This window comes from Camelus bactrianus, chromosome 26, assembly GCF_048773025.1.
Source record: "Camelus bactrianus isolate YW-2024 breed Bactrian camel chromosome 26, ASM4877302v1, whole genome shotgun sequence".
NCBI lineage: Eukaryota > Metazoa > Chordata > Mammalia > Artiodactyla > Camelidae > Camelus > Camelus bactrianus.
Window position 1 is genome coordinate 11,817,478 of NC_133564.1, and position 26,153 is coordinate 11,843,630.

The following is a 26,153-nucleotide window of genomic DNA, read 5'->3' on the forward strand; positions in this document are numbered from 1 at the left end:
CGAAAACACCTGCACGTAATGTACACTAATGACTGCTTCCTCTATTCAGAGCTCAAATTAAGAGGATGTTCAGGGAGGATGGATGTTATCTCTGTACTTGTTAAATGTATTCAGGTAATTTATGTAAAACACAGAAATTAAAGAAATTTCCCCCATGCTACATTTCTCTCGTTCCAGCTGAAAATCTGCCCACAGACCTTGCAAGAAGGGTAAAAACAAAGTTTCATTATCCAAAATATGTCAGAACTTAATATGCTTAAGGAAGGTTTTTAGATTGTTTTTAGTTTCCATATAAGGCTAACTAAAAGGTGCTTTTCCTTTAATCTGCCATTTCATAAGTTGTTGCTAAAAATACTTGGTTGAGGGCTTGTGTAATATAATTGATGTGGTTGAAAATATTTGGCTAAGACCATGGCATGCTTGGGTGAGTCCCAACTCTGTGACTTTGAGCATGTTACTTAACCTCTCTGTGCCATAATTCCTTCACTTGTAAAATGTACCTGGAAGGCTTCGTAGAGGATATACATTCAATTAGAACTTAAAAATTGGGAGAATTTCAGTAAACTGAGATGAAGACGAGGTTAAAGAAAGGTGAGAATAACAGCACGAGCCAAGAAACAAAAAGCATAGAGAATGTTCTGGCAATAGCAAATAGAATTTATCTTACTTCCTTGAATTTATAGTGTTTCATAGCTTTCAAAGTGCTTTCATCTATGTTATGTTATTTAGAATTAAAGCATCATGGGGAGGTTTATAGGAAAGGTGTATTTTATTTTGCATAAGAAGAAAGTGTGTTTTAGAGAAAGTGGACGACTTTTATAAAGTCATCCAGTAATAAATAATGCTTAAGAAGAAATGGAGTCTATACCAGGGTAGATTTGCTTGCAATGGTGAGATGGCTCTTGATAAACACTGCAGATGCCCAGTGCATGCAATCTTGCTCTTAATAGGATGTAAGGAAGGATAACAAAGAGAAGTATCAGAGGACTCAGAGGCTAGTCACATAGCTTGACCTTGCTGGGCACATCAGTGACCTGTCTTAATGTCTTCAAGGTTACTCCCAGCTCTTAGCTCTCTGGAGAATGGTAAATCTAATTCTAATTAAACATTTTATTTGATCCAAATGTGCACCAGTACACAAGAGCCAAAGAGAACAAGTCTACAATGAATCAATCAGATGAAAGAAGATTGTGATGGTTTTAAAATACGTTCACAAGTTCTTTGATACTCCTCCATTCAAAGGATAAAGTTTAATTCCCCACCCTGACCCCCTTGTGGGCTGTACTGAATGACTGGTTTCTAATGAATGGAAGTAGTGAAGGTGCGGGGGAGGGGGGGTGTCACTCCAGAGACTAGACAATAAAGGCCAGTACAGCTTTCTCCTTGGCTTCTTGCTTGGATCACACACCTTGGGGAGATCAGCTGCCATGTCTTGAAAACAGGCAAGCAACCCTATGCCCTATGGAGAGACCCAGCAAATGAGAAACTGAAGCCTCTTGCCAACTCAGAAGTGGAGCTTCTGGCTACAGTCAAACCTTTGGGTGACTGCAGCCCTGGCCAATGTCTTCACAGCAACTACTTGAGAAGCACTGAGCCAGAAGCACCCACACAGACCCCTGCCAAATTCCTGACCTGCAAAATAACAGGATAATTTTTTTAGGTAGCAAAAAATAATCAAGCAAAAGGTAAAAGTGAGTAAAGTGTATAAGGACGGTCTTCCATCAAAAGGCAGAGATTATGACTGAATTTTGGTTGTAGGGAATAGGATTCCTCCTTGATTATTTAGTAACTTGACCTAGAAAAGTAAACAACAATGAAACAAGAAGGTTTACAAAGAATCCTGAACCTGATCCAGCTAACTTTTGACCACTAATCTCTCCCCACATAAAGTTTTTAATACTTCTCAAAATTTTTAACTTCAATTCTCTAGCATGTATGTGTATGTATGTATATAGTTTTGGTTTAACGGCAGCAGACATATGCTTATTAAATCACTTATAAACTGACATTGTTTTAATGTGCTATATTTTAATTTTCAAAAAGGAATTGATTTTTCGTTATTTACAAAATTATATGGCGTCATTAGCTTTATATATTTACATGCATGCATCCTTGGGTCAATTTGAAAAGCTATGCATTGCCCTCAAATTTATATAGAGCCCTGCCTTTTACGAAGCAATTTCAAATAACATGCATCTGGGGCATCCCATAACAGAATGACTGCATGAATTTGAATAGGATTCTTTTAGTTCAGGATCAAAAAATGAAGGGGATTTTAATATAGATACTAAAAGATATTTGGCATATATGGCCACGTTTTCTAAGACATGCTCAACATATAGGAGATAAAAATAAAAGCTGCTCGTTCTAAGCAGTTCTGAGTCCCTCTCCTCCCACTCACGTCCGAAGAGGGCATCCAAACCAGAGGCCTGCCGGACGGTCCGCGAAAACCTTGGAGTTTAGGATAGAGTAAGAGGATAAGGTCACAAAACGTGCACGAGTTGAGTAGCTCAGGGACAAGGACAAAAACATTAAAGCAAAGAAAATACACTTTGAGCTTCTGAGGTCCCAGTTTCCTCTGCTCGGACAACTTAGCCCAGCGGGGTGGGCTCCACGCCACGTAAACTTCGCCTTAAGTCCTTTTCAACCCCACCTCCGCACCCGAGAGGTGAGCCACTGCGCTTGCGCTCGGGGCGGGCCCGCTTGGGACGGGCCCGATCCTGCTCGGGGGCGGGGCGGGCCCGGGCGCGCGGGGCGGGGCGGGGCGCGCGGGAGATTTGAACTTACTTCAGCCGAGTTCAGTACCCGCGCAGAGGCTGAATAGCACCGCAGTTTCCTCAGCGGGGCCCTGCAACTGGTGGGCCTCGGTGCGGGCCCGGGCCATGGTGGAAGGACCAGGTTGTACTCTAAATGGGGAGAAAATCCGGGCGCGGGTGCGCCGGGGCCAGGCGGTGACCGACCTGCGGGGAAGCGCGCTGCAGAGCCTGGGGGTTCCCGGCTCGCCTCCCGCAGCCTCGGGGGCTGTGGTCTCCAGACAGGTGAGCCGCTCCTGTGTCCTGCTAGGGAACCAGCAGGGGAAAATGAGGTAAAAGCCCCATCAGGTTTCCACGGGCCAGAGTGTGGTCTCTTTACTCTGGTCCAGGCTCCCTGGGGCCCCGCGTTTCTCAGAGTTTACCTTGACTTCACCTGAGGGAGAAGGCCGAGCTACTGCGCCTGCGCAGTTGAGAACTGCTGGCCCGCGGGGCTAAGGCGGCCATCGAGACGCCCAGGTGGGAGTGATGGAAGGTGCTTTATTCCGTGTCACCCTGCTTAACTGCTTTACAACCCAGCAAAAGATGGTTTCCTTATATCTATAGCTGCATTTTCTGCTGTTAATATTACCAGATCCTTCCAACCTCTGACTTTTTTCTTCGCATTTTTAAGACAATAAGCTTTTAGCATAAAAGTCTAGCTTCTTGCTGAATATTTTGCAATTGAAAATGTATCACAACTAATGTATAATTCTAAAATTGCACACAGAAGATTTAGCCCTCACCTTCCCACTCAACTTAATACTGCTATCTAATGAAGGGGCAGTGAAACCCATTCTGGTTCCCTTAAGTGAATTTATCTCTTTTTAAAGGAAATTGTAGTAGCACAGCTTCTTGCCACTCAGGCATGCATTGCAGATGGTGTGATGTTCATTTGGTAAAAATTTAGAACTTGTACTAAAAATATTCTGATTAAGCCATCATGCCTTAAAAACCCTTTAGACGTACGGATGATTGTATTTCATGCATGCATGCAATATTGTGCTGTACTTCAATTTCTCCTGCAAAGCTTCATCATAGCCTTTGGCCCTGGAAGAAAAGTTGCCTGCTATGAAATTAGCATATGCTTACAACTTGAAAGAAATGAGGTCCTAAGTCTTAGAAAATACATTTTCAAACTTGGAAAAAGTAATTTTTGCGTCTCCTTCCAATTGCCCTTGTATTTTACTTATTTTGACTTTATATGTCAGTACTCTGCACCTGTTCTTTTCCTATAGTGTTTCCCTCAAAATCGTTTCCAGGTACCACAGAGATGGATCTTGAGTGGTCTGTTAAGCATAGTAGTGTTTATAAAAATCACTCATTGAACAAAACTTCAACTACCCCAGGAACCTGGGGAACAAAAATTAACACTTCCCCTTGTGGAACCTCTTCTTTAGTTGGGAAGATACATAGACATTCATTAAGTAAGAACACAAAGAAATATAAATTGATAAGTTCTCTGAAGAAGAGAAATGTGGTTCTATAAGTACTTACAGGAAGATCAGGGAAGGCTTTTGCTGGGAAGGTGACAAACTGAGGCATGAAGGGTGATGAGATATGCAGCCCCTGAGCTGAAGGTTGCAGGCAGAACACTTCAGACAGAACACTTCAGGCAGAATGATGGCCAAGGAAGAGAGCTTCAAATGCATGAGGGGCTGAAAGAAACATGATGTGGCTGGAAAAGGAAGGTGGTTTGAAATAAGACAGGATTGGGAATGGTGGGAAGGAGCCAGACCTTGCTAGGGACTTTGTATTCATTTTAGGAGTAATACAGGTCTTTGAAGGGTGATGACATCCATTTACACTTTGAAAAGATCACTCTGCTTTGCAAAGGGAAAAATAAAAGACTGGAGGGAAGCCAGAGTAGATACTGCTTCCTCAGTTGGGCGAGGACTGCAGGAATCCTGGGAGGTGTGCCTGGAGCTGGGAGGAGAGTGCTGGTGGTGGAGGTGGAGAGAAACGTACAGAAGCACCATTTTGGAAAAAAAGGCAGTAGGACTTGGTAATGCGTATGACATGATATATGTACAGATATAACTTACATCACTCAACAATAATGTATTTTGTGTTAGGTTTTATGCTTGCTCCTGGGGAATACAAAGATGAACGAGAGAAACTGCCTTCTGTGAGAATCCCACTTAATATTCTAAATTGACATCACCTCATTGGTATTTAGGCCAAAACAGCATGAATATTTCCTTTTAGTTTTTGATTATCTCGAGTGGCAAGGCTTAAAGTGCTTTTGAAGAACTATTCCATTTCATTTAGTTATGAGAAACAATAACCCTGTGATAAAGGATTAACCTGATTCTACAGATGAGGAATGTGGGTTTAAATAATTTACTTGCCCAAGATCACATGACGAGGAAGGGGTTTGGTCTCCCTTCTTTCAGACTCCAAAGCCTACACTCTTAACTGACGTTCTCGAAGTTATAAAAGATTTAGTAGGCCAATGGCTAATTCACTGGCAGGAATGCCATATTGCTCAATATGCAGTGGTGATTACTTATTAGCCAGAGAGGTAAGCCTTTAGGATTTGAAAATCAGTATGGAATGAATAATCCCTGTGTGGTTATTGGAATATTCCAAATATTTTGCCATGGCTCCACTTTCTGGGCCTTTGATCTTAAAAACAAACAAACAAACAAAAAAACTTTGTAAACATGAAGGGTCTTCTGCATTTTAGAGGGTAGTTGGATCCATAGTAAATTCCATCAAAACATGGTAGGTTGTTGCAGACCTCTGGCATGATCCTTACTGTAACAGGTGATCCCATGTTCCCTAGACCTTTATGCCAGAGACTTAAAGCTATTTAAAGGTTTCTGCTACTGGCTTGAAATTATTCGTTTTCACAAGGCAGCAGTTTAAAAATAAGTTAATACCTGTATATGATATTCTTTGGAAGGAAATATGACAGGGAATATGAATGCAAAAGAGAGTTATAGAAATATTAACTGAGCATTTAAAATAAATAATTTAAACTTCAGATCATCATTGTAATGAAAACCAACCCCCCCAATCCCCACCTACATAGCTCCTGCTGTAATGAACCAGTTCTTCTGGTATCTAGCCTCCCTCTTTGCTCCAGTTTGAAGTTCATAGGGAACACATTTTAAGGCATGACTCCTTGCAATAAGTGATCCTCATGTTGAAGAAGAAAGCCAAGCCGTAGAAGGTCCAGCATATGCTAGTTGTACATGCACTAGATTATTTCTCTGAGTTTTGATCCACTGTCTTGGATCAGCATAAAATTATGCAACTCTGTAAGCACACTGCATTCATCTCTGCTGGAGCTTGTGGAACCTTATGGTGAAAAACAACGTTGGAATATAAGTGAACATGTCTGGTTAATGAACTGTGAAGAGTCAATCCTCCGATTTTAATTGTTGGGTGGATATAGTATTTTAGTGAAATCGATGTGTAACCCGCATATCTTTCTAATCTCCTTCCACGAAACAGGGTATGAAACAGAGCTTACTTACAGGCATTCCTTTCCTTTGAAACATGACCTTCTGGCTCCTTAACATCTGATACATATATTTAACATGCTACCTACTCTGTTCATCACGATATGCCCCTTACAGGGTCTTGAACACAGTAGACGTTTAAGAAATGTTTGGGTGGAGAAGAGCAGAGTTTTGAGTTGTGCAAAAATAGTTTTGATGAAGGATTTAAAAATAAATTCACATAGGAATCGGTCTTTACGAAGATGTGTATGTTTTATGTATGTTAAATGGAAATTCCTATTGCAGGAAAATAATGAAGCCATGTAGTAAACGTTTTCCTCCCTCTTTTCCCTTCTTCATAGTGGTGGGGGGGGTGGATCATAACTCATTTTATGGTGATTTTTGCCGTTATATATTTTGCCAAAATTGCCATTATATGAAGGAATGAGCTAGTCCACAGAGATTCATTTTCTAGCTAAATGAAGCTTTGTTTAAATTCAAAAAGAGGTTTTAAAATTGTATGGAACGTGCATTCTAGTACTTGCTTGTCTTCCTAAATGGATACTGATGACGGTTTCACCCTAACAACTCAGAATCTTTACTGTCAGCATTCAGCGTTGTATGGAGTCATGGAACAAGAGGAACAGAAGACGGATAACAGTCTTACAGATGAGGAAACTCAGATGATTTTCCTTGGCCATCGGAGCTTTTACCCCAACACTGCAGTATTTGGTGTGTTGTAGACAAAAGAGCATCTGATCATCTTTGAATTGCAGTTCCTTTGTTAATCCTCAGCTGGAAGTGCCTCTACTCATATCGTTGCTTATTTGGTCAGGATTAGATTGGAATGTATATAAAACTCTTCGCTTAGTGCTTAGCAAAGTAAACGTCCTGGTAATTGTTCTTTTTTCTTCCAGATCAGGGCTTTCTCACTAGACCCATTTATCTGAGGCATGCCCTGTTCCCTTATGAAGGGTTTGTAGTCTTTTGTGCCCTCAAATTGTGTACAAAGCATTTAGCCTCTGAGTAAGCACTGAAAGCCTCTGCTCTTACAAAATTTAGAATATATTTTGATGTAAGGACCTAAAGACCTCTATCTGGGGGCTCGGAGATCATTTCAAATCAGGTTCTTTGATCGTTTAAATTGTTTGATAAGTGACTTCTGATTACTGAAAGCGTTGTATGAGGAGAGACTATGATTGTAAATATGGTACTATTTTTTTCTCTCTGGGGAAAGCATATATCTGCACTAGAGTTGAAACACTTATCTATGGAAAAGTCTTATTCTGTTCTGAAAAGTTCATCTTCCTTGTTCGTCCATGGATAGGATAAATGGTAATCAGCACAATAAATCATATCCTGTCTCTGAAGATATATGTTGTTTTGAGGATTTCATATGATTAAGCCACTTGAAAGTGGGAAGGTGAACCCTTCTCAATCATACTTAAAATTGTGGCAAAGGAGATTTTCATCTCTATTTCGGGGTGGGGGAAGAGGATGAAATGTTCAAATAATACAGTAACAGGATTATAAGGGTCAACATGAGAAAGTCAAGTATATATTGGGCACTTGTGTATAGTTACAGCAAAGATAAGAGGCTTGTGGAAATTAATTTTTGAATTTGTCTGGGCAGCTGAAGCTTACACGAAGAGGTGATAACCCCAGGCCGTACAGCAGGACAAGTGGATATCCTGTAAATCTTAGGTTTATTGCAAAAGCCTTGCCCAGTTTGTACACAGTAGCTCTCAAAACAAGTGGAACAGAATTATCACACCTTTAAAGATTTGATTTGTGGCTCTCTTTGGGGCTCTGTCAGGACAGCCGAGCTCACTTTTCATTGGCAGCTGTGTGAAGAGACTTAATGGGCTCATGCATTTTAAGTATATTGGCCTTTTTATTTTTTGAGTCATCCTCTTATGTACAACAGAACTTATTTCCAAGGGCACGTACTCCTCTTTGTCTTGTTAATAAGAGGTTCAGTAAACATAAACCTTTGGAGGACCATCCACTGAGACTTTCTTTTGCCAAATAGTGAAATCTCCCATGATTAGATCTGTTAGGCATTCTAAGGCCTGATGTTTGACAGTAATTTGGAGAGCATGCAGATGTGTGTCCCAGGACACCCTTTGATGTCTTAAGGAATTAATCCTGGATAGAAAGCACCTCCCACCCCCAACCCCCACCCCCTTGCTCTGGCTGCTGTAACAAAATGCCACAGACTGGGGGGCTTAAGCAAGAGGAGTTTATTTTCTCACAGGTCTGCAGGCTGGAAGTCCAAAGTCAAGGCTCCAGATGGTTGGTTTCCGGTGAAGCTCTCTTCCTGGCTCGCTGATACCACTTTCCTCGCATGGCCTTTCCTCCCAGCAGGAAGGACAGGGTGTTCTCTGGTGTCTCTCCTCGTAAGGATACTAATCCTATTGCATCTGGGCCCCACCCTTATGACCTGATTAAATCTTAAAGGCCCTATTTTCTAATACAGTTACATTGGGGGTTAGAACTTCAACATATGAATGTTGGAAGGGATACAATTTAGTCCTCAATCTTTTTTTTTTTATATGTATTATCCTTTTATCCCTTTGAGCTAAACACTACAGTTGTGTGCTTTTTTTTTTTTAACAAGGACCAATTTAGTAAAATAAAGAATAGAATGGACCTACCATGTTAAATGCATAGAATGACAGGTGTCTGTAAACCCAAAGTCTGAGAATCACTGAACTGTGCCCTCAGTTTTAGCTTTAAAACATTCACATCATTTTTCTGTGCTTTCTTTTCACAGGCGCAGAGCTATATGGTCCTGGAAGAAACTCATTTTGATTGTGTGCCAATTACCTTTTTTTTTCCCCACTTAATTTTTTTTGGCCTCTCTTTCAGCACCTGCGTAGTCATCTGACAAAAAGTATGTAAACGGCTGTTTACATTACTTGACTTGGAGATTCTTCATCTCATCGGGACACACCTGGGCTTGAAGTAATGTAAAAACGTTAAGAATTAAATTCCGATTTTGTTTCAAGCGTGTGTGTTTACGTGTGTATGTATTTTCTACTAGGCTGCTGCACTGAATGGTAATAAAGATTCCAGCCAGGGTTTCTTGAGACTGTTTGACGGACTCGTTTACAGTGGCGTGGAAACTCTGGGGAAGGAGCTGTTTATGTACTTTGGACCAAAAGCTTTACGGTAAGATAAACCTGTTCAATACATCCTATGTCTCTGCGTTTAAAGGTGTGTAGAAGGCTTTTCTTGCAGTTTGTTGCACGGCACATGTAACCAGGTAGAAAGTACTCCATTTTTAAGAGAGCGCTAATAAAGGAGGGTGAGAGTCTATCACGGAAGGCAGTGAGCGGAAGGAGAATCAATTGTGATGTCATCGTTCCTTGGAGGGCAGTTCAATTTATTTCTTAAAAAAATAAATGACAGGCCGGCAGGGCCTCCCCAGGGATCGTAGGGCAACACAGCTCTGCTTTCTTTTCCCCAAACTCCCTACGCTGCTCTTTCCGCCAAATGTTTACTGCGTTTAATGACGTCAGTTTCTTTATGACAGCTTCTAGTTTGGTTTAAATGTCTCTCTAGATTTTTATTTTTCTGTCTTCTTTCTCTGAAGCCTTGTACAGACATGGAAACTTACTTCTAGAACTCAAAAACTTTCCACAGAAGTAAGCGGTTCTCCGTTGTTTCACGGAGCTTATGGAAATCCATTGCTAATGCAATGGTTGACTTAATAAAAATGTCACAGTGTATGTAATCACCTTTCTAATTTTTGCAAAAAAACACAAAAAAGGCCCATGGATGACTTTGTCAGTTCTCTGTCTTCTCGGAATGTAGCCTAAGATATGGCAAATTGTAAGGTTTTAATTTTTTTTTTTAATAAGATGTTGAACCATTTTCACCTTCTTAAAAGACAAGTCCTGTTACTGGACCCCGTGCTTCTAACTGAAGGTGAATAATGGTCACAAAGAGATAATCTGACCATAGGATTATCATTTATCCCATCTCGTCTATTGCATGTTCACAGTACTTCAGAGGTGATGTCACTGCTTTTCCTTTGAAGCCTTCTCTCTTCATTGTCAGCAGCTGCCGTCCTTGGGTGACATTGGCCCTTCGTGGTTTTTCTTAATCTGGGATTGATAACATCAGCATGTGTTCACTGGTTCGCGCTGTGGCGATCTACCGCAGGGTGCATTATTGTTGAGGTAGATTGATGTGATTGAAAATTCTTTGCTCTGAACAGAGTGGGATGCAGTGGGATCCATGTCAGATAGTGGAAAACATTGATATGTTATTGATGCTCTCGTGTGAGGTGCAGATTTATTTCTGTAGGATGGAAGGGAGGTTTTTATCAAGTGTTCTCCACCAGACTGATAAGCGGGGATCATTTCTCAGAGCAGGGCTGTCAGTGAGTGTTGCATGAAGTTCTAACCAAAGACAATTGTTTCTTCTTCAAACTAAGTACACGAGTGCCATCCCTGGCTGGTTCCGGTCTCAGTATATGAATGCGGAGCAGGGCAGTGCTTCCTTCCTTTCAATTTCCCGCAGCCTTGACTACAATTTGCGGTTCAAGGTCATTGGCAGATCAGCTGTTTGAAAATGAACCTAGCAACTTAGGAGGATGGATGACTGTGTCAGAAAAATGGGGTCCCTGTGTGAGACTACGAGTCTGTGAGCGTGAGACAGAAGTGCGGTCTTCATTTTTGACTTCTGTTTTCTACCCACCAGGCTGACCTGCACTTTAGAGAACTGATACCGGGAAACGTGCTTACTGATTGCTTATGGTTTTCCCTAAGTAGGCAGCTTTCCACAATTAAAATTGCCTGTGGATTTTAGCGCATCTTTTAGGCCAGGCCATGCATCTTCCTGGGATTCATTTGTCATGAAAGTGAGATATAGGCCTAGTCCTCGGGAAGAGAATCTGCCATGGAAAAATCCACATTTCAGAAAGATACAAATTAGAACATGACAAATTCTTTTGCTAAAAGATGTATCAGAGGGCTCAAGCACTCAGAATAGTCCCAGAAAATAATAAAATGATCTGATGCACACTTATTTTAGGAGTGCAGTTGTGATATTAGATGCGGTTAATACCTGTGCTCTTTCTGAACACTTTACAGAAGCTCTTCATCTGCAACAAAAGAAAAAAGTCATTTCTAATTCTTGTTAAATATGTATCAAATACTCATTAGAGCAAACCAAGAAATAATTAACAAACAAGAATAAATGTATACATTCACAATCCCACTGCTGAATATCATCTCTGTTAACTGTGGATGCATGGCTTGCCAGTACTGTGTGTGCGTACATCTGTACATCTGGTCATCCAGACACACCCACCCTGCAAGCTGCTGTTTTCAATGGAAATCAACATGGCTTATATCTTGACTAATGTTTAAAAGATATATATTTTTCAAAATGAATATCTCTTTCCAAAACACTTTGCTCTGTCCGATTTGTGATTTATATGATCTGATTGTTTGCAATTGTCATACATACTTGGAGACCAGAAACCGTTTCTGAAATATTTTGGAGGCTTTGTCATTTTAAAGAAGCATTGTATACTATAAGTTTCATAATTTGTAATTTATCAAGGTTTGAGTGATATGATCTTCTAAACAGAAATGCAAGAGATAATGTTACAATTCTTCTTAGTTTGCTAAAAAGTCTTTGAGGACTCCATCATATGCTACTTACAACTGGGTTTTACAGCTTAAAAATATTTTTTATAATCTGTCACATGACATATTAGAAAAATTTGGAGTGTGATAAGGATTCTGAACTAAATTACATTCTTTAGAGTAGTGAATACCTACTGTTTGTCTTTCCAAAATGCTCACTTTATCTTTTGGGGACAGCATTTCATGTGGAAACTGGTCATCTGGCCACAATAACCACAACATTCAAGTTGAATTTAACGTAATCTTACTTAAATTTCCCTCAAACACAGTCAATCTGGAGAATCTGAGTTCCTCTGTGAACTTTCTCATCTGGAGCTGAGGAGGGTTAAGCTCTCTGTGATGGATGGAAGCTGGGGACATGATGCCTTAGAACTTGAGGTGACCGCTGGCTGGTCAGGAAAGATGGTGCGAGGCCATGGAAAATACAGCCAGCCTCCAAAAGCAGAGCGAGCATCCCAGAGACATTCCAGTCCCTATTTCCTCTGTTCCTAAGATTCAGCTGCATTCCTGCCTTTCTGCCTAAGATCCTGCTGGTCGATTCTTCAGCCCTTCCTAAGAGTCCATGAGCTACTAAATATCTCTTAATGCCTAAACCTTTTTGAGTCGGATTTTTGTCACTTGCAATTTAAGCAAACTGACCATTAGAGTCATCTACAGGTGGGGGCGAGGGTGGGGGTATAGCATGCACGAGGTCCTGAGCTCAACCCCCAGAACCTCTATAAAAATTAATTACATAAAATTTTTTAAATTGAAATAAAATTTAAATGGCTAAGTCTGTTAGCCTTTAAAAAAATAATCTACAGGTAGAAAATACATAGTTTGAATTTTTGAAAGGGTAACTTTTTTTCTGTTTCAATTACATGTTTTCATGCATAACTAGAGAAAATATGGGAGTCTTTACCTCAATTTTCCCTTCTTTGCTTCTTTTCCTGTCTTTCCCTTCCTTCTCTTCTGCACCCGACAGCCTATGAGGTCACTAGTTCTGCCACTTTCTTTTTCTTGTGTCTTTTCACAATACACATCATTTTATTACAGTTTTCCCAATATTTTAAAGTACTATATAAGCCAGTTGTGAAACATTAAGATAGTGCCAAATGGTCTAAAGGAAAAAGTAACCGCCACCCATAATTACTACCATTGGAGAAAAACACTCAACAGGTTTTGTAAATCGTAGACTATAAATTGTACATATATCATATATTCATATATAGTTTATAATACATATGCGTGAATTATGGTATTACATGTAATAATTTTTTAACATAAATAGTTTTTTTTGTCTATAGTTGTCTTTTTTCTATAATATGCATGTTGCATTGGTCAATGTCAAAATATATGTGTACATTTATTTTAATGTATGCAGAGGGTTCTGCTATATGGATGTATCATTTTTCAGTCAGCTACCTACTGATTAGCATTCTGCCTCATTTCTCACACTAATAAATAACTTGCTGTTAACATCCTTGAGCACAGTCTTTTACCATTTTGATGTTGTCTTAGGATAAATTCCTAGATGAGGATCTGCTGAAACTTGATTGCTGGTGCTTTTTTTTACATCTATTTTGAAGGCATAGGGAAATCTACCATGAACAGAAAGCAGAGGCATCTGCAACTGCTCGCACAACGGGGAATGACCCGTGTGTGGCCTGCCTTGGCTCTGGTTATGGGGTGTTTGTGCACACACCTGCAAGGTTATAAAACCCCGGACGCACGTTAACATAAAATCCAAGTGCCGCACTGTAATGCTTGTGCGAGGTTCGAGGTCTCATTTCAGCACACTCACCTGGCATGGTTTTCTCAATTAATAATTGAATTTTTAAATTGATTTTAAATTAGTTGCCTCACAGTTTTAACATCTAGGACATCTTCAGGTCTGATTCTGATGAGGGCTTTGTCTCTTGACATGGGTTTTTTTTTTTTTTTTATCTTATTTTTTTATTTGTCATAATATTGTTTTGAATCCCAGATATCACATTTCAAAGAACAATAGAGACTAAGTTAAATATCTAAGCCTGGAAATAGTGATGCCTCTACTGCCAGGTCATTCGTGTGGGGGATTGAGCGAGCCTAGTAGGTAGTTGAGCTTGGTTAGGTTTTGCTATGTCTTGGCACCTTTGATGCACCAGCAACTTCAAAAGCATCAGCTGCTGTTGCTCCTGCGTGCCTCACGCGTGATGTGGTGTGGCTGGGGCTGGCTTCCCTGTGTTTCTATTCCACTCTCAGCTTTTAGCAGACCCTGCATGCTCCTGACACAAGGGAATCTCTCTACACTCTTGTCCCCCACCTCCCCCAGTGGTAGACCGCTGCTTATAACTCACATTCAGCCCATACATATATACTGCATAAGCCAAGCATCTGCATAGAGCAATTCCTTATCCTTGGTCCTCTGTTTTATTTATTTATTTTAACATTTTCTTTTCTTTTTTTTTAAGCTCTTTTTTTTTTTCTGGTGGGAGGAGGTAATCAGGCTTATTTATTTATTTGTTTATTTTCAATGGAAGTACTGGGGATTTAACCTGGGACCCCTTGCATACTAAGCACGCACTCTACCACTGAGCTATACCCTCCCCCTGGTCTTTTGTTTTATTGTTTTCTTTGCTGTTTTTCTCTTTGCTTTTAAGATTAAAGCTTTATATTTTTGGAAGAAAAATGATGTAGATCAGAAGTCTTTATATGGAAAAATTTCTTTATCGCCTTTCCTTTATTTCCTGTATGGGCACCACCGTAACGGCCTGTTACTCAGTGAGAGATTCATGATGGGGAAGATGGAGCTTCTGGTTTCTTCTGGGCCAGCCTTCATCTTGAGCAGGCCCTGAGCACGTGGACCCAGGGCTGCAGTTTTCCCAGGGCTCCTGCCCCTCTCCTCCCTAAGGCAGCCAAGCTCCTCCGTGTGTGGGTGGTCTCAGGTCACAGTGAGTTTCCTTCCTCTCTGCCAGTGGGAGCTGATGTCACTTCCCGTCACTGCAGGATTCTGTGGCAAAGCTGACTCCCTACCTCGCCCCTGGAGACAGGTGGCTTTGGCTTCTGCTGGTCTTTAACAGCAGTGCACTTGGCCTGGGCCTGAGAGCAGAAGGGCTTCCTGCCCTCCCCAGTGGCAGGCTGCTTATGCTCGTGACTCAGGGCAAGACCTCCTTTGCAGAAGGAAGTTTCCTGTGACTCCTTCAAGCTTTTTGTTTGTACCTCTCCCTCAGCTATAGGGGCTTAAGACTTTCTAAGACTTTTGCTTCATTTAAGAGACACGTTCAAGAAACAAAGAGATAGGGTTTCATGCAGACAGGTGCCAAGCCACCAAAGGTGGCTCGTTCAGGTCCCCTGCCATGACTTACATCTTTCTTGAGTGCAGCTAACTTGTGGATGCCCGTGGAAAGGAGCTTACCAAGGAGGGTGTACTTTCATGTCTGGAGCTCCAGGGATTCTCAACTGTCAACCCAGCCACAATCAGTATTTAAACGTTTGTTGAAAATATTAACTGTTTTCTTCTTATCCATATTTATGGTAGCTGTCTCTTTCGCCTGTACTCTGCCACAGACGGAACAATTTGTCTGTCTTTCCGCGGAGGGGCAGGGGCTTGCCACTCTTTGGAGTGTACTTCACCTGGCTGCCTGCAACCTCATGTCTCTCGTGGGCTCAAGGAAATTTATGATTTTGTAAATATTGTAATTTTTCTGTCCTTGTTAGGGCAGGATCCATATTTACTTTTAGCGTCTACATCCTAAGCAGAAGCAGAACTCCTTTTTCCTTTTTCAACACGGTTGAGTCCCTATCTGTTTTTCTAACCTCTTTCTTTGAATTCCCCGTGTCCGTTTTACAATGTTTATATTAAACTGTTTTACAGTCTGCTGCTCATGTGGCACTTCTGGGAGGGCATTTGACAATTTTCATAAGCCACTGCCTTATTTGCAATGTGCCATTGTCATTAATCTGAACCTGTGACAGCACCATTGTTGGTGCTGTTCATTTTGCTCAAGGATGTTCAGATTATTCTGATAGTGGAAGCTGGGAAGAGTGTGGTGGATGTTTCGAACAGTATCAGGTCTTATTTATTGATCTGTTATAGGCAGTTATTTCTACGTGGAGGAATTTTCTTACTATCACTTCACTTTTTAGCTTGGACGTAACTTTCACATGAGAACTTCTGTTGCGAGTGGCAGAAGCCCAACTCAAACAAGTTCAGTGATTATTTCTTGTAAGAATATGGGTGTCTTATGACCTAAAGATAGTGCAGTCAGGCTTCAGGTAGAACTGGAAGCAAAGACTAAACACTATGAGGACGCTCTGTATTTCTTAATTCTGTTCCCCACTGGAGTCTGTGTGGTCTGCCTCTGCAGACGGGCCTCTCTTGGCTTTCCTGGTGCCCATGTCGGGAAGTGTTACCATGGAGAACGCCCATAATAGACCTCCCAGTCCTGACGAAAAGCTGATCTCTCTGTGTCCCAAATAAATTTGTCAGGAGAACTCTGATGACTCCAGCTTGACTCGGTGTCCATTCCTGAATCAACTGTGTGAAAGGCATGGGGATGAGGAGGGGACAGTGACCACCCAAGGGTGGGCCTGATGCCCCTCGGCTGGCAGGCAGAGTCACATGCAGAGTGAGTGAGCTCAGGTAGCCAGTGGGATTGGGGTGGAGGGAGCTTGAGAGGATCAAGGGATAGAAATAAGGACCTAAGAAAATTTTCCGAAACTAGATTGATTATAATGAGGAATCTTGAAAAGCAAATTGAACTCTTGAATGCAAGTGTAATATGGACGTATGTCCTGGTTTATAAAAGACCAGTATGCCAATAATTATAACAGTACAGGTATTTACTGTGCCTCAGAATTTTTCATGATACTGATATGTTTTTCTTAATTTAAGATAAAGGGTACTTAACAAAAAATAAACACAAAACTTACTGGTTTATTGGGGCTTGGTTATCCGAATATTTTGCTATTTCATAAAAATAAAATAAGTAAAAAGAATATTTGCTATAAAATAATTATTTGTATACATATTTCCCCCTAGAAAGATTTTTAAGACCGAAAAAGGCATACCTACTTGGTTCAGGGTTCTTACTGGGGCTAGTCCTGAATTTGAATTGGGTCTTAACCTTTGAGATTTTTTTATGTGGATGCACTTTCATTATAGAAGGTGATTTAGAATCTGCTTTATGGGCCATGCAGCTGAAAAGATTTCAGGTGTGATGGCTTCTGGGCGTGACAGTTGTACACCTTTCACTAGGGCTGAGGTTCCATAAGCTAAATTATGAAGTACTTACAGGCACACATTTTTCCTGTCAAGAACGATGGGGCATGTTAAATGCATTCGTGATTGATAGTAGGGCACACAGAGTTTAAAACGCACATTTTTAAAGTTAGACTGGTTAACCTTGTACAATACTATAACACGGTGCTTCAGAATTAGAAGCACAGAGCAGTAACATTTGCTGCCAAAAGAGCCATATTTATTAACTCAACAAAGCTATAAGGAGAAGGATTTGAAAGGGAGAATGCGGTATTTCATCCTGAGAATCGTTTCTGATCTTCATCATCAGCGGTCTCACAAAACCACTTTTTTTTTTAAACTGGACATGCTAATCAACCCTATAAAAACTGAAAGGCTATGAATTTTTCATCACTGCATTGTGGCTTTCAAGTCAACTGTAAATATTTATAAATCCCCACTTCCTAATACATATAAAGGTAGCAAGAAACTAAGAAAATTGAAGACAATAGCGTTTTGACTTAAGAGTTGTCTTTTGATACAAAAGATTTTGCAAAAAAAAAAAAAAAAAAAAAATTTCATCTTGTTACCCCAAAGCAAGGGGGTGGAAAAGAGTAAGTGTCTTACCCTGTGGATCTCATTTTGGAAGAGGTAAACATTTCCAGTCCACTGGGGCTAGAAAAAAGGATGTGAATGTTGGTGGCTTTGTGGATTTCATCAAAACACCAACTATAGGCAATTTACATTTAGCCTTATCTGACCCCAAGCCTTTGAGTCTGAGAAAAAGCTGAGAGACAGTAGGCTGTTCCCTGAATAAAAGACACTTCATCTGACAAGAAAAGAGAACACGGGTGTGTTTTCTTGGGCTTGTTGGCAGGGCTTTATTATTTCCCTAGGAATTTTATTTGTGGGTTGAAAAATTGATTACCACATCTAGTTTTACAAGACTACAAAGCCATTTATATATATATATATAAAATATGAAAAAATACAGAACATTAGCTGCCATTCTGTGCCCTTGACGTGTCTGTTGTAACTAACTTTTCTTTGCTTCTAATCCAAAAATTATGGTGAAGGAACAGAAATTTGATGCGTGATATACTTTCTGCCACTCAAAAATGGGCTTGCTTTTGTTCCAGGATTCATTTTGGAATGAAAGGCTTCCTTGTGATTAACCCACTTGAATCTAAAAGTAAAAATGGAGTTTCTCCTGTTTTCGAAGTGCAGCTCACCACAGATCTGATTTGTTTCTTTGACTCATCGGTAGAAATCAGGTAAAAAATTAAAGGAAAAAGTACTTCAGCTGGAAAACTGCGAAGTTGTTGGTTCTGCAGTTAAGTTTGGGATGTCCCATGTGGAAATCCATAACGTTTTCAAAACTGATTTAGAATTGCTAAAACCTCATTTTAAGAGCCTTCGAATAACGTAGTTTGTTAGGGTGTTTGTTGTTTGGCTGTATAACTCATATGCTGATTAACATAAAGTGTTTATATTTGTATCAAAGCTCATTTTCACTGACACTTTGTGGACTGTAACCAGGCACATGATTAATGTGTTCTGTATTCCTTTCTATAGAAGCTCAACAGAAAGCCAACAGAGGATAAGAATGATGGAAGAATTAGATGTATGCTCACCTAAATTTAGTTTCTCAAGAGCAGAAAGTGAAGTTAAAAAGCAGAAAGGACGGATGCTCTGTGATGTGTTAATGGATCAGAAAGTGTTGCCTGGGGTAGGAAACATCATCAAAAATGAAGCTCTCTTTGACAGTGGTCTCCACCCAGCTGTTAAGGTAAGTTTTAAGTAATTTTTTAAATGATTTCTGTATTTTTAAACAGTGTGAAGGGACTGACATGGAACACTGAAATCAGCGTTGCAGTAACACATTCTCCCCAAACAGACTTCGGGTGTCTTGGCTCACGTCAACTCAGTGAGGCCAACCCTGACCACTCCATTTAAAATTGCTGTGGGCAGCCCCGCCGCCCACGTCATCCTCCCAGTCTTCCATAACTTGCTTTGCTTTTTATTTTCTCCATACCATTGATCATTTTCAAATATAACCTAACATTTATTTGTGATGTATGTTGTTGAAATATGTCTTCCCCTGCTAGAATGCAGTCTCTTATGAGGGAGGTGTCTGGTTCACTGATGTATCCAGGCATCTAGAATACAGTGTCTGGCGCATGGAAGGCATTAAAGAAATACTTGTTCAACGTATGAACTAAGCTAGAAGCTTTCTTTCTGTATCCAGCATGTTAAATTCACACTCTACACACACTCTTGTATTCCTGTTTATAGCTGTTCGTGACATGGGAAAATGCTGTTTTGGTGGAACGGTGACAATGGAAGTCAGGTAGCAGGGACTAAGGAGTAAGTGATCCAGTGAGGAAATGGAAACACAACGTAGAGTAATTGTTAAAATAGCTTAGATTGGAGCAAAGGGAAAATGTTAGACTGCTGGAGAGAGAAGTCAGGACAAGAGCTGGATTTTTGGTGTTTTTTTCCCCTTGTTCTTCAACTGGAGAAACGTTACCTTCTTTATATGCTGACGAAGAAAAAACTGACAGAGATGGAGAGGTTAAAATTGTTATAAAAAAAAAAAAAAAAGAATGGTCATTAATAGGAGCAAATTGTAAGAAGGTCAGAGAGGTTAGAACCCAAACCCAGGTAAAAGGATTTTTTAGTTTCCAGGGAAGAAGGCTACCTTAGGGCTTTTATCTAGACCCAACTAGTCTCTACTAACAACATCATTTCTTACATGACTCCAAAGGTACCTATTTATTTTGTGGAATTACTTCCAAGATAGTTTTTGCAAAATCCAAATCAGTAGGAAATAAGTTTTAAAAGAAACCAGTTAATAATTGCTCTAGATCAGGTTCTGTTTTTTCATGCTTGGAACAAGCTAGTCAGATTTCTGTAATATGGGGGAAATGAAACAGAATTTTAAGAAGGATGAGCTTAGAGCTTTTTAAAATCACCTGGACTTCTGTGGAGAGTATTTTTGAAAAAACAAACCCAGAGTACTGTCACCCAGAGCATTGTTAATATCTTTGATAAACTGACAATTTACTTTTTAACATCCATCCAGCTGTTCATCTAGTAAAAGATCATTGTCCATGATGCTTGGCGGTTTAAAAATTAATGACATTTTTGAAGTTTAGCTATTAGCCCCCTAAAAGCACATGCACAATTATTGAAAAAGTACAGTTTAGTATGTCAAGGTGTGATTGAATATAGTATATAAAAAGTGGTAAGAAATAAATGAGTTTAAGAAGTATATATGTTCTAAGCTTTAAATAAATCAAAAAATATGTAATACTTTTAGAAAGATTTTGTCGACTGGATGGTTTTAGATTTTATAGTCCCTGATAAACTTGTTTTATTGTAATATAGATACACATACGTGCTCATATACACACAATAAAGGTATGTCATCAGGTAGAATTTCTTCTGGAATTACCATTGCTCCATGTGCCAAATGATACTTGATTCTGCAAGGGTAACCCTGGGATTTGTGTTAGGCTGTGTCACAAAATTCTTCAGTAAGGTCTGTTTCTGAATTCTCCCATGTGTTCACAAGTACTTTAGCATTAATGCATGTATATAAATTCATGTCTTTTTAAAGCTTGAGAGTGACCTTGCTGGCCATCTACTCTTGTGCCTATTTCCCTCCCTTCCTGTTGTTTTTTTTCCTTCTTTTTCCTTTCCTTTTTTTTTTTTTTTTTTTTCTTTTTCTGAAAATCCAGCAAGACTTTTCAGGGTCAATGACGGGCAATGCTGGGACTTTGAAGATGTCTGGTACAGAATAGATATCCAATAAATACTTGACTTTAGAATTTAAATTTATAAATAAGAATGGTATTTTTTGTCTGTAGTACAATCACTTAAAAATGAAAACACTATTAATGACACTAAATAGATTATACAAGTTCTAAAAGAGATGCGTCTATTTCAAATCTGGTTCCAGTTCTCTTGATAGAACTGGCCTGTGGTATTATGTTCTACAGTAATGAGCAAATTATGAAACTATCCTGAGTCATTTTTCTATTTTAAGGTTTGTCAGTTAACAGATGAACAGACCCATCACTTTGTGAGAATGATTCGTGATTTCAGCATTCTTTTTTACAGGGTAAGAGCAAAAAAAATTTTTTTCAACTATGTGAAATGTCAATTATTTCCCTTTGATTGCACCAAAAATGTGAAGGCTGTATGTAGCCATCTAGTGGTAAGAGCGTAGAGGTACAAGAAGGGAGAGTGACGCGGGCATAATTAACATCTTGAAATTTGGGGTCATAGGTCAGTCCAAACTTGTCTAACTATAATTATATTAGATTATCTATATCAAGTTGGGGAGCAGCTATATTAACTGTTACTTAGACTCTTGTTCTATTTTTGGACATGTGGAAGTAAAATACAGGAAGCCTAGAGGTAGAGACTTAATAGATGAATTTGGAGTAAATAGACTTCACTTCAGTCAGAATTTGCCACGTACCACCTCTGTTGTTAATGTTACTTAGGTAACTTAATGTAAGTTTAGTTTCTTCATCTGTGAAATGGGATGATAATATTTCTCTACCTACCACAGAGGCTGTTTTGAGAATATGTCCTTACTAAACTGTAAATTTTGAACGTTGTATATATGCATATATACATACATATATGTGCAATAGACACAGTTTATCTTTAAACCAAGTATCATAAATGTCTTTTTTTCTTTACAGTCCATTTTCTTTATCAAAATGTTTATTTTTACTGTCAGAAAGTCTGGCATTGTAAGACTCTTCATTAATTGGCCTAAACTGTTAATGAGCCTCTTGGTTTACATAGCAGCCCTGAGTATCTGTGGCTGTTCCGGTGTTACACGTGCGCACCTGTTCTCCCAGACTGCTGCTCATTTTCTGTCCAGGTTGTTAGCCATTTCAATACTTTGCTTAAATCAATATCAGTTTTTTATGTAATTTTCAGCTTATATATGGCGAGCCGTATTTCTGGGCTTTTAAATTTTCACACTGCTGATATAAATCCCAAACATTCTCTTTGTAGGAGCTTTACATGTAGGTGAGCAGAGTGGAGCTGTGACAGAGGATATCCATGTCTTTTGAAACAGAACTTATACCAGAATGGAGCATGCTCTCTGCTAGAATGGCATTCGAATTTTCCTTTTTCAGTGAATCTGTAAAGATTAAAAACTAAACACCATCCCTTTTCAGTTCAACAAAGAAGACAATCTTGTTAAGTTTTCCCCCTAGGAATAAATTTTTTGGCTCTTGAAACAAAGTGAGCAGCTTCAGTGTTCTAAAAATAATCAGATTTAAAGCTAATCTAGTCTTTTCCTCATAACCACATAATTATGTCTAATTATAAAAACCTTAAAAGCATGAAAGACATTTTAAATTATAGAACGTTTATATCCCATTTAGATAAGAGGGTAAAGTCATGGAAAGAACAATTTTGAATACTAATAAGTTATAAAATAATGACTTAATTATTTCACCCATATCTTATTTGACAAATATTGCTAAATCTTGTCAATACCATTTTCTCAGATGAAAGAAAAGATTATGCAAACATATGTACAAACATATGTAAATTTTTAACAAATCATTTTCAGAAATGACTTTCAGGAATATAACTTTGGCTCGTGAACAGTGTTTTGTAGATAACATTATAATGTTGTTTGTTTGTTTTCAGTGCTGTAAAGCTGGATCTGCTATCTCCAAACACTATAAGGTTTACAAGCGTCCTAATTGTGCTCAGTGCTACAGTAGAATAACTGTGTGTCGCTTAGGGGAGAATAACAGAATGACATATTTCTGTCCTCACTGTCAGAAAGAAGATCCTCAACACGTTGACATACGGTGAGAAATCTAAAGTATACTGTTTGCCCCACTTCTCTAAATAAAAAGCTATTAATAAGAGAACATAACTGAATAACTATCAGGCTGTTCAGAGCAGAACATCACTCACAAGTCTTTGAACCCTTGGAAGGAAATAGTAAATGGTATCGCCCCAAAACCAGAATGAGCTGAAGATGATTGATGGACCTCTCCTAAATTCAGTAGAAAATCTCTTTAAGGTTAATATCCAGGCTTTCACTTTAATCTCATTTGTAAAGTGATTACCAGGAGGGGTAGTTTAGTCAATAATTGGAAAAATGCAACCAACTTCAAAACTGATTGCTTTATTTAGAAATAATATTATAAAACGTAAGCAAGCTCTCTTTACAGAATTCATGCCGTGTTGGGGAAACAACCGACTACTTATTAAATCTGTACGTGGTGACTGAGCCAGTGGCTGAGTAAATCTATTCCCACTGTGCATTCCAGAGCTGGGGAAGTAACCACAGAATGGGTTCAGGGACCCACTGGACCCACTGGACCCACTGGGAGATGAACTTGAGCTGAAACCCCCACCGATCACCAGACCTCCACAAGCCGAAGTCTGACTGATAGAGACTGAATCTCCTGGAATTAGTGTCAGTTAATAACCAGTGTCCAGTAGTCCCCAAAGGTTTGATGATCTCCTTGTCCCCAGTGTGCACTTACCCTGGTAAGAGGCCATAGGTCCCTTTGGGGAAGGCTGAGCAAAATATTAACAATATAAAGGAGCCAGTCCTCCATTTGTGGCCGCGTGACTCCAGTCTCTGCCTCTGGTTACACTGCTTTCTCACCTTCTGTGTGTGTCAGATCTCCCTCTGCCTCTCTCTTACAAGCACACTTGTATTTGGATTAAGAGATCACCCAGATAACCCAGAATCATCGCCCCATGTCGAGATCCCTAATTCAGTCTACAGAGATCCTCTTTTTTTATAAAGTGTCATTTACAGTTTCCTGGTATTGTGACCTGCTGTCTTTAGGATGCTGTTATCCTGCCTTCTAAAGACTTGTTAAGTTTGAGACACCTGCTACACATCCAAGAAGAAATTGGAAAGAATTTGTTAGTAGGTGGTGAAGACATGGAGCAGTAGGGGAAAAAAAAAATGCTTCCAAAGCTGTTGTATGTAACAATCAACATCCCCTTGTGGTTAACGAAGTTTATAGGATAGAAGACGAGAGTGGTGAAAGGTTGGAGCACACTGAAAATCCGAAGGTGATTTAAATTGCATTTACTTAATTATGAATAAATGCACGATGCTGGCTCTCAGAGTAAGTGAGTGGAGGGCAAGGATTAAGTCAAGTAAACAAATTCTACACGAGGTCTGGGGCTCCATGGGAATAAGAAGTCACGAGTGGCATTAGAAGTCAAGGTAAGTAAAGATGAAAGAACCATAATGAGATGTCTTACTTTCACAGTGTCTTACGCTGTTGATGATTTTACCAGTCAAGGCTGAATTTAAAACCTGGTATAATTATATGTAAGGAGCAAAATGTTACAACAAGGCTACCTTTGAAAGTCGAAGAACTCATGTTCTGAAATGTAAGATACAAAAGCCTTTACCGAAGGAGCTTTCTTCAGTGTCAGTGTTTGGAATCATGAAAGGAACCCACGACACTGTCGTCGGGGCTTAACCACGCGATGTGCTCTGCAGACCCAAAGCCGCGTATTGAGGAGCGGGACCAAATCAGGGCTTTAGAAAGGCATTTCGTGTAACAACAAAGAGCCAATTAAGAATTCCAGGTAGAGACTCCTGATTTATGGTTGTGGCCAAAAATCGGTCCGTTTTATGGTTTGCTTACTAACCTATTAATTAGACATCCAGCATGAAGCAGTTTTATCCGGAGGGAAGTAACACAAGTGTAGGTATCTTTTTTCATCATTACAGATTATAGATCAACTAATTAATACAGTGCCTAGTAGGTATTGTGGAGAAATTCTAGAAGCACACGAAGTCAATGTAAAACTTTCCTCATGTTTACTTTCAGTGTTCTAATTTCTGTATAACTTTTTTCCTCCCTAATTTGGTTGAATAAATATATTTTAGATTTGATTGGGAAGAGTCCCACTTACTGAAAACATTAGTTAAGAAAATGTTTCCTAGCAGCTATGTCCAATATTTTTAGTTGGTTTAAAAAAGAAAAAAAACCACAATTCTTTGACTCTCAGTTAAATCTTTTGTTATTTCTGTCTTTAACAGCAATCAGCAGAGTGAAAACATTTTATTCCAAGTTAGATAGAACTTCTAAGCCATAGGAAACATGTAGTGTTTGGGTATTAATGGTTCTGAAATTGTTTCTAAAATAAACCCAGAATGTATAAGAACAAGACAAGAATAAAAGTGTTAATGATTACCTTTAAAAATTCTTTTACAGCACACTGCCATTTAGAAACACTACAGTCAGTTGGACATTTAGCAGGGGGGATCCCCTCATGGACTGTGTGGCTCGGAAGTCTGAAGAACAATGGACGTGTGAGGTCTGTACACTAATAAATAAGCCGTCTTCTGAGGCATGTGATGCTTGCCTGGCTTCGAGGCCTGCTGGTAAGACTATTGATTTTGAGTTCCTTTCATTTCAAAGAGGGTTAATCGTATAGTCAGGTATCTATCTTGTTCCGTTTTGATATTTCATACCTAAATGAAATGCTTGCTTTCTGAAAGGTTTAAATGAATTGCCAGCCTTTGCATGTTAACCATGCTAATAATTCTGTTGAGCACTTTTTTTTTAAACAGGGAGGGAAAACATGCTTGTGCTAAAAGAGTGTGTGCCTTTGTATCTCAAAAAACTGAGATGATCACATCTGTTCTCTACTGTTTCTAATGAATTATTCAATAAAGCTTTGTTTTATGCAGATTTCAGCAACTTTTGAGTTTGTTATTCAGTCCAAGTGTTTCATAAATTGAAAGGGAGGATTTCTGTAAGAATATCTCTGCAGGTGGAATAGAAAAATGCTGAATTCTTTCTCTTCTTTATCCCTCCTACCCCTTGTTATTAAAATCTTTACCCAGACAATTGTACTGATTTCATTGAAATCCTTCAAAATAACTCTTTATAGCTCACAATTTCACGCGTTCAGAGAATGCAAAACCTCAGAGGAAACCTGTGATTAAGAACCGTCTCATTGATGTGGCTTCCATTGTGTTCGCAAAGTGTTCCTTCTTTCTTCAATTAGAGAGGAG

General features: G+C 39.4%; 1 protein-coding gene across 12 annotated transcripts in view; it reads left to right on the forward strand.

Moving 5' to 3' along the window:
• The window catches only part of NEIL3 (nei like DNA glycosylase 3), a 357,474-nt gene that overhangs the window by 323,651 nt on the left and 7,670 nt on the right, over nt 1-26,153 (forward strand). For 10 of the 12 annotated variants that reach the window (XM_074353672.1, XM_074353677.1, XM_074353676.1 and 7 more), the window contains 6 exons: nt 9,285-9,412; nt 18,241-18,375; nt 18,677-18,890; nt 21,153-21,227; nt 22,790-22,956; nt 25,348-25,517. In XM_074353672.1, coding sequence (XP_074209773.1) covers nt 9,285-9,412; nt 18,241-18,375; nt 18,677-18,890; nt 21,153-21,227; nt 22,790-22,956; nt 25,348-25,517 — 889 coding nt within the window. Of the gene's footprint in view, nt 1-2,782; nt 3,039-9,284; nt 9,413-18,240; nt 18,376-18,676; nt 18,891-21,152; nt 21,228-22,789; nt 22,957-25,347; nt 25,518-26,153 lie in introns of those variants that run through there. The other 2 variants (XM_010953325.3, XM_074353670.1) reach the window with 1 other exon arrangement.